At 40.2% G+C, this 9,199-nt stretch overlaps 1 protein-coding gene across 1 annotated transcript; it reads left to right on the forward strand.

The window, feature by feature from the left end:
- The first annotated feature begins 317 nt into the window (after positions 1-317).
- nt5c1bb (5'-nucleotidase, cytosolic IB b) lies at positions 318-7,394 on the forward strand. The gene is made up of 6 exons (XM_085432158.1): positions 318-572; positions 707-874; positions 3,927-4,056; positions 4,179-4,301; positions 4,662-4,846; positions 6,130-7,394. The coding sequence occupies exons 1-6, from the start codon at positions 459-461 to the stop codon at positions 6,493-6,495; spliced, it is 1,086 nt and encodes a 361-aa protein (XP_085288284.1). The 5' UTR covers positions 318-458; the 3' UTR covers positions 6,496-7,394.
- Positions 7,395-9,199: the final 1,805 nt, after the last annotated feature.

Here is a 9,199-nt window from a genome sequence, read left to right on the forward strand (position 1 = left end):
CACACGCACCACATCTCAATCCAACAGTGCACCTTCGGGGTGTTTTGGACCCGTAGATTCACATCATGAATGTGCAGCTGACAAATTTGCAGCAACCGCATAAGGCTTTCATGCCAGTATGAACATGTCTGAAGAATGTTTCTAGCACTGTGTTGAATCTGTGACATGAATGATTAAGACAGTTACGAAAGCAATAAAAGAGTCCAGCAACTGGATCTAATATTGCCTGTGAGATCAATAAAATAAAATATAGCAGGAAAACAACGCCAGATCAGTTTCTCCTCGTCGTTAACAAACAATCAAGCGTTACCCCACACTGCTGACGTCACTACGGGAAGTCACGCCCATTAGACTTCCCCTTACTTTACTTTTCCGCAAAGTTTTGGAGTTGTGGCAGGCTTCCCTTAATCGGGTTTATTACAGTTTTGTTTATAGACATTTATAAGCTAAAAGAAAAGATGAGTGAAATTAAGCCCAATGATAAAGGGTCGAGTGAAGAGAGCGCCGAGGAACAAGACTGGGCAGCGGCTAAGGCTGCTTTCGACAACCTCAAATCTAACAAACCCAGACCTGTGAGTGTTTTAATGCTATTTTCCTTTTCGTTAGCATGTTTGCTGTGTTATATACTTTCACGAAGAGTTGTTTGGGTAACAAACCCCTGAACATGTCTTGCATTTCTTTTTTCTCATTGTTCATGCACCCCCAGCCCAAACCCAAGAATGCAGTCACCATCGCCGTCTCCTCTCGCACTCTCTTCAACATGAAGGCCGAGAGGAAGATCTTTGAGGAAGAGGGCTTAGAGAAGTATGTCGCTTTCCAGCAGGAACATGAAAACGAGCCCCTAAAACCAGGACCTGCTTTTCCCTTCGTCAAGGTAGGCCTGGGCCCCTGTACTGTCAAACCTGCTGTGCAGGGCGTGTCCCCTCAGAAGTGTTCATTCACTATTACAACTGTCTGTGATCACATAGTTAAAGCCAGGGAATACTTATTGATAAACAGTAATAGCTAACAAGGGGCTGCATGTCTATCCCTACACCTAAGAGGAGGTGGTGTAAATGCAAGTGTTTGGCTGTTGTCACTGCTAGAGCAAACATGGCTAAAATAAGAGAAATACCTAACACCGCACCAATTGCTTAATATTTAACTTCTTCATTGCTTTAAAACCGGTTTTACTACTTGTTACAATGACATGGTACAAGCTAGGAAATCAAATCATTTTCAACAAAGAAGACTGAGAAGTTATTCCTGTAAAGCCTGATAGGTGCTGAGAGCTGATGTTTGCACATGTTTATCAGGTTCATTGTCTCACAGAGAGTTATTTTAAAACACTTCTGGTTTTCTCGTTTGACAGTCACTGTCCCTGTGGTTCATAATGAGTGCTTCAACTTTGCTGGCACAGCTGGTACCATAGCCACTCCTGCCATTCATAACAGCCAAACTGTCCAAACACAGAGCATTACAACATTAATGAATTTGGTACTAAATGCAAGGTTAATGTATTAGGTTGAAGTCATTTTACATAATAAATTATCAGCACAGTGTGTTTTTGTGCAATAATATACAAAGGGCCCTATCATCATTAATACATATATACTTTCTATTCCAACAGTTGACTGTCGGATAATAACACATGGATGAAAATATACTGGTAGTGCCCACAGCATGGAATAATAAATGTGACTTTTTTAATAGTAATTTCTCATATGCATGCAGCCCCGAAAGTCTACTCTACCTAGAGGGTATTTTAGATGTAGGTGTCAGATGGGTTCAAGGTGGGGGTGGGACTACATTAGAGATCTGCTGGTGATGGATAAGTTGACAGAAGAGGTCAGCCAGGAGTCTCCATGGACTATGATGTTTGCAGACATTGTGATGTAGTGGGAGTAGGGAGCAAGTCAAGGAGAGTCTGGAGAGGCGGAGTTATGCACTGGAGAGAAGAGGAATGAAAGTATGTAGAAGCAAGACAGAATACCTGTGTGTGAATAAGTGTAAGAGTGAAGCTGTAAGGAGGAGAGTTAGTGAAGGTAGATGTGTCTGAACCATCCAAATCAACAGACAGTTCACAAGAGAGGTGCAGGAGAGTGCAGGCAGGGTGGAGTGAGTGGAGACGAGTGTCAGGGGTGATTTGAGACAGAAGGATCGCAGCAAGAATGAAAGGGAGGGTTTACAAGATGGTAGTAATTAGGGCTGGGCCATATTATACCGTTCACGGTAATACCGGTATAATGTTAGGCAACGATAGGAAAATGAAATATCGCGATAGAATGGGAGTAAAACGCGCATGCGCAGTGCCTTTGTTTTCATACGCACATGGCCGATTGTTGAGTGAAACAGGTGAACCAGAATTGGTTTGTAAAAATGGTGCAACTTCAGTGATGTGGAACTGGTTTGGTGTTTGTCCGTCAGATACACAACAAAGCACATTTTTTTGCAGAACATGCAAGCGGCCGTTGTTATTGTCATATTTGTCGGACTAAGATGCTCTTAAATCTGGGAGTAATCTGGGTCCTAAACTCCGTATACTTCAGGTCAAACAACACTGCAGCATCACTTAGAGTTAAAAACTGTCTAAATTCTTTCATCTTTAATAAAACGATCAGCATTGCTGCTTTACCAGGTGTAACTATAAAGTTTAACTTCCAGGCATCCATGAAAACAAAAGTTATTACATTTAACGGAGTTAGAAGTTAGCAGGAAGCTAGCGGAAGTTAGCTTGCTAGTTTCGCTAGTTACCTAAGCATGATATAGCATGTTCTGACGGAGAGATTTCTGAAAAAAATCAAACGTACAGCTCTGCTATCACTTCCAACATAAATGAAGACAGGAAACTAAACAGCAGTGACGTTTGTAGGGTTACTGAAGTTGGACTAGCTGGTATATAATGATGTGCTACGTGATCGCTAGCGACACAGCTATGTTAGCATAACATAAACAGTGAAGCTGGAGGACGAACACTAACACTTTTCCACTTATAAAAGTTAACGTGAAGGTTCTTCATGGTTAGAGACAAATGCAATCGCATGGCAGGATGCTGTAAACGGACCAAACTTCAGTCAGGAGAACAACTGAGATAATCCATCCACAATACGAGGTTAGTCATTAATATACTGCAACAACATGGGAATAGAGCCGCTGCCAGAGAATTCAACATTAATGAATCAATGGTACAGAAGTGGAGGAAGCAAGAAGAATGAGTTTAATAAAGTTTGATTTATCTGACTGCTTTGTTTCGCTTAATGTGCCTTATAATCCCGTGCACCTTATGGTCCGAAAAATACGTACTGCACACTGCAGTTTAATGTTGCAAAGCACCTCTTTTTAACTTCAGTGGATATTATACATGGTTATGCTCAGGATATGTCAGCCCATTTCTACTGGAAATGCCTTTTGGTTAAACTTTCAGCAAGGAATTTGCATTTGCACTGTTACATTTTTATAAAGCTTTAATGTACATAAAAACCAGCTTCTTGTTTAAGTGAAAATAAATGGAAGGTTGTCTTTTTGCGCTAGTAATGTTGTGGAGTTGTATTTTGTCTCGCATCAATTATATCGTCGGTTATATCGTTATCGCAAATTTTCAAATATATATCGTGATAAATATTTTTGGCCATATCGCCCTGCTCTAGTAGTAATACCTGCTATGATTTGGAGATGATGGCACTAATAAAATGGTAGGAGGAGGACCTCAGAGAAGGTTCCTGGATGCAGTGTGAAAGAGCTGGCGTGAAAGAGGAGGTGGCTAGGGATAGGGTGAGACGAAGGTGAATGATCCACTGTGCCAACGCCTAAAGGGAGCAGCTGAAGGATGATGCATTGCTTTAAAAGTATGATTTAACCAAAAGAATAGTGGTTACTTCTGTTGAGCACTCATGCAATATCCTTGCTTTGGGTGTATAACATGGTTTGTTTTCTTGTGCCTTCTTAAGGCGCTGATGAACGTCAACACTCAACTGAGGGAGCTCTATCCAGACAACGAGGAGCTGTTTGATATCGTCTTAATGACCAACAACCATGCCCAAGTGGGAGTGCGCCTCATTAACAGCATTAATCACTATGGTATGCTGCGCCGAGGTCTGAGCGTGGAGTGTGATGTTGGATCAAGTCTAGCAATTGCGCGTCTAAAATGAGGAAGTCTTTCTTTTTCTGCACATCTTACTTGTTTTTTCTCCTTGCTTCAGATTTGACCATAGAGAGATTCTGCATGACAGGAGGGAAGAGTCCTATTGGTTACCTGAAGGCCTACCTGACAAATCTTTACCTCTCCAAAAGTGCAGACAAAGTCATACAGGCCATAGATGAAGGTAAGTGATGTTGGTCTAATATTTTAATCAGTACTTTGCAGAGTCTTGGACTTCCTTCACCACCTTCTAGATGTTTAAGTACTTCTTATATTTACAAGCCTCAATGTTGACTTTGTGACTCATTCACGCTTCAGAGGGAAATCTCGACTTCATACTAAACTGCAAGAAATAGCTGGTTGAAGGCAGCATGAGATTTACAGCCCGCCCACCATTCAAATGAACACAGAATAAGCTTGTGTGTTAACCATGATATTTATTTAAAACAAGGTGAATTAAGGGCTCTTGATAGGCTCAATTTATTGTGTACATACTATATACTGTTTAGAGGTTTTAATCCTTGCTTCGCTTACCTTTCATCAGGAATTGCTGCTGCCACAATGTTCACGCCGGACACAGAGCAGGAGCTAAGCAACACTCAGTTGAGAGTGGCGTTTGATGGTGACGCTGTTCTCTTCTCCGACGAGTCAGAGATCATCGTGAAGCAGCATGGCCTGGACACTTTCTTTGAGCACGAGAAACATTTTGAGAACAAACCTCTCGCTCAGGTAACATATGGTTGTTTCCATCTTCTCCTACATCGCTGATGATTTTTTTCTTCCTTTTTATTTTGTTCTTCAGGAAACAAGAAGTGAGCATTTTCAAAAAGTTTAAGGACACACATAGAGTGCATAGTTATAGCTTACATAAAATAGAAGATGGGCTTTGCCCATGCCCCTCCAAACCTGTCTCAGGCATGCCTTTACCCACACCTCACCATGTGGGATCATTTCAGCCCAGGCGACACCTGAAGACTTTGCACTGCCACTGCAAAGACAATAGTGGTGTAACAACATACACAGAAATTTACATTAACTGCTTACATTTAGAATCTAGATTCTAGATTTTTGTTCTGTGAGGTTCTATCTAGAGTCTAGATAGAACCTCACAGAACAAAAATCCCTCCAGAAATACTGACCTAGTTGGTGCAGGATGTGGCAACATAATCAAAATACAACAAGTTGGAATATGGCTACGTCCCCTATTGCAGATATATATATTCTGTCCATCTGTGCAGACTGACTCAGATCCATTGCAACATGTTGGAGACAGGTTGCAACCTGTGCAATTACCTTGCAATCAAAAGTGGTCACCCAGAGGCTGAGAGTGTTCCATGCTACTTGTAATTGAACGCCATATCCCCCCAAAAAAGCAATGCTATCACCGGGGCAACTGCTGATGATCCTTATGTTATTAGGATGTTGTCCTGTATTTACTGTTGCATGACTGAGCCACTAGTCAAATACTATAAGTGTAGCCATTCACACTTTTTAACAAGTGTTTTGCTCTTTGTTTTTGTAGATAGTTTCACTGTGCAGTCATGGTGAACTGTTGTTTCAGAAGCTGACTCGGTATCAGTAGACAGTACTGGCTGTCACCGCATACTAATGCACCCCACTAGATTCCTCATTAATTACAGTGCAAGCTGCTGATATGAGCATATTACGCTCTGAGAATTATCTGTGGGGTTTACGCACCCCCTTGTGAGTTTGTAAATATGTTTCACATCATCTGAAGCATTTATTTTCCTTGTGTGTGCTTGTGGTTGTGTATATACTATCTGTATTATCCGTCCAGATTACAAGTAGTAGCAGTTTTTCAGTAACTGTGATGTTCTCCACCCAGTGCAACCATCCATCGAATGGAAAGATGATTTAAAAGAGAGGCTCTATGTAAATAAAAGCAAACACATTGCAGTGGATTTCTTCAAATCTAACCTATCACACACAGCTTTTTATCTTCACAGTCCTCATTTTAAATTCAATTTACTTTTACTCTTTGACTCTTTCAGGGACCATTAAAGTGTTTCCTGGAGGCCCTGGGAAAGCTCCAGAGAAAATTCTATGCCAAGAACGAGCGTTTGAACTGCCCCATCCGAACCTTCCTGGTCACGGCCCGCAGCGCTGCCAGCTCTGGAGCTCGTGTCTTGAAGACCCTCCGCAGCTGGGGCCTGGAGATCGACGAGGCTCTCTTCCTGGCGGGGGCTCCGAAAGGGCCCCTGCTTCAGAAGATCAGGCCGCACATCTTCTTTGACGACCAGATGTTCCATATTGAAGGGGCCACGGAACTGGGAACCATATCCGCACACGTCCCCTATGGAATCGGACAAAAGTACCACAAGGGAAAACTCATCGAGCAGCCTAAAAAAAAGGAATAACCTAAGAAAGGTTAAAAAAATAATATTACACTCGCACTACTTTTGCTCCAGATTAAATATTTATATTCATAAAAAAATGTCCATTAAAGGAATCCTAATTTTTAAAGGATTTTGCTCATGAATTGGCAATAAGCATTTTCCTCATGAGAGGGAATAACTGCTGAACAGGAGAATGTATTTTCACACCAGAGTTACACTAGGTGATTTACTTTCACTTACTGCTGTCGAGGAAAAGCAACCTTTTGGTTGGTTTTAACGTTTGTGCTTACCACTTGAAAGATCTGCAGAATAAGTTTTTTGCTGTTTTTTTTTATTATGTTCATAAAAAAGGTTTATCCCTTTTATCTGTGAGGTTTTTGGCAAATACATATATAAATATATACATATAAAAGTACTGGTACAGATCACCAATTCCATTATTTTCGGTGTTTGGCAAAATCCTCACCCATTTCATATTTTGAAAGGGATTTTAGGAGGTAGAATAACCTCAGCTTACAAGGAGCGCTGATGCTGTTTCTGTGTGTTACTGTACTCATTTATTTTTGAAGTGCCACAAAACTTGATCTTGTTCTGTAGGCTGTTTACGCTGAGTCTGTGTGTCAGCCAACAAGCTGTAACCAGACTTTCTAGGATGGACTGACTACATCTACGTATGCCTTTGTATATGTTTGCAGATATTTATGAAATTTATATTGCATAAATATGTACCTTAATGGTCTGCATAACTAAATGTCAGGAAGAAGTTGCACAGATACACTCGCATGTTTTTATATGCTGGTATATTTAATCTTTTTCATTTTTGTACTCACATTGTGGTAACACAATGATAGCTTGTCTACACCATTTGACTTTTCTACCAGCGAGTAGTTAGATAAATAAAGGAATGCGATGAAACCCCAGTTGTTGTGTTTTGACAGTGTTGGGTAGTACCTAACTGCACGTACTGTAATTATTTGGAGGCACTTTATCCTGCTTTTTTCTTCATTTGACATAAAAATATACTAAAGATTCTCTCAGATTGTTGTGTTTAGGCAGAGTTTGCCTAGTGAGAGCAACATCTTTTTATAAAAGAGCTACAGAGCTGCTTTTTTCTTTTCTTTCCTTATGTCAGGATGCTTCTGATTTATCTCAAGGCCTTTTGAGAAGGCCTGACTGACTCACACACAAACAGATTAATGGCACTTAGTGTAATACTGCAGTTTATACTAATATTTCATATTTTTGGCACACAGGTTATTTGCTTTAAAAAATGACACATTATGTATATAATACCTCGGTATTTATAGTTTAATAGGATTTTGGTTGCAGAGCTTTTACATTTAAAGGTATTTTTGTCCACCGCTAGGTGGTGCTATTTACCTGTAAGTGCTCCTCTTTACATTCAGGGCCTCTGGGATAGTCTTTCTTTTTTTTTTTTTTCTTTTTTGTTTAATTGAAAGAAATTTTCATATACAAAACAAGTCAAGGAAACATTTCAAAAGGTGTGTGTGCGTGTGCACTTTAGTTTTTAACAATATATAGTATTTAAAGGAACACACTCCACTTTTTTTGGAAATAGGCTCATTCTCCATCTCCCTCAGAGTTAACAATGCAGCGTCTTCTTTCTAAATCTGTAGGTTAATAGGACTTTGGAGCGGGATCTTAAGGGATGGGGCGTGGCCAGGATTTTTGCTCGAGGTGCCATATCAGCAGGCCAAACAAATGCTTGCTGTGTGTGGACACACAGACACGCATACACGTTTACACACACAAACCATCATATAGAAGAGAGATTTCTGAATAGGGATTTTGTTTCTGTTTTTTGTTAAAGAGACATGAAAGACCTCAACTTAGGGTTAAGTGTATAAACTTGAACTTGAATCATCTTTATGATGCAACCGAAAGAATCATGAATCTGAAAAGCTACATGATTTTTCTGGATTTTATTTTTGTCGACTTATGAAGTTATATATATTGTTTTGTATATTTTTGAAATTTCTTAAGGAGAAGATTGCTGATTGGTCCTAACCAATTACTGTATAAAAGATGAACGACACGACAGCACTTCCTCCCATTGTGCAAAAATGAAGCCAAAATATCCAGCTTGTGGGAGCTGCCATGTTCCACTTTTGGAGCCAGTCTGCTCAGTAGTAACTCGTGGTGGAGCGTCTCTGCCCACACACCCACTGGACGTGACCGTGAACACGCCCCCTTACACTTTTTACATAGCCCGGCTGCTCTGTCTCTCATTCTGCAGGGTATGGGTAAAATTTATCATACAAAACATGCACTCTGTGTAATATGGATTAACGTTACTGCTGAAGATGTGAGGACATCTGATCTCTGAAAAAACAACTGTTAATGAAGCTGGAAAAACACACCCACGTCTTGATCCTTAAAAAAGCATATTAATATATAGTAAAAGCCAATCAGAAATAAGTAGAAGTAAAAGGCTTCAGCCTACTAATATTAGTCAATAAAATACATTCTCTGCGTCAAAAGTGATGAGTTAAGGTGCCCATGGAGGCATTTGGCCCCGGGGTAGACCCAAGTCAGGCTGGAGAGATTATATCTCTTGGCTGGCCTGGAAACGCCTTGGTGTTCATATTCATATTAATATTCTTATTCTTCTATGACAAAAAAGTACAAGTGTTCATTTAAAGAAATAAACAGAGCAGTAAGAGATGTTTTTTTTATTTTATTTTTTTTCTTTATTTTCCTTAGC

The sequence above is a fragment of the Copadichromis virginalis genome, linkage group LG15 (genome assembly GCF_057382275.1).
Source record: "Copadichromis virginalis isolate Kocher_CV1m ecotype Utaka linkage group LG15, C_Virginalis_male_GT1.1, whole genome shotgun sequence".
Taxonomy (NCBI): domain Eukaryota; kingdom Metazoa; phylum Chordata; class Actinopteri; order Cichliformes; family Cichlidae; genus Copadichromis; species Copadichromis virginalis.

Coding starts and splice junctions, on each gene's coding strand:
- nt5c1bb (XM_085432158.1), top strand. CDS start 459: ATGAGTGAAATTAAGCCCAATGATAAAGGGTCGAGTGAAGAGAGCGCC. Junction 875..3,926: donor CTGCTTTTCCCTTCGTCAAG/GTAGGCCTGGGC, acceptor TGCCTTCTTAAG/GCGCTGATGAACGTCAACAC. Junction 4,302..4,661: donor CATACAGGCCATAGATGAAG/GTAAGTGATGTT, acceptor ACCTTTCATCAG/GAATTGCTGCTGCCACAATG.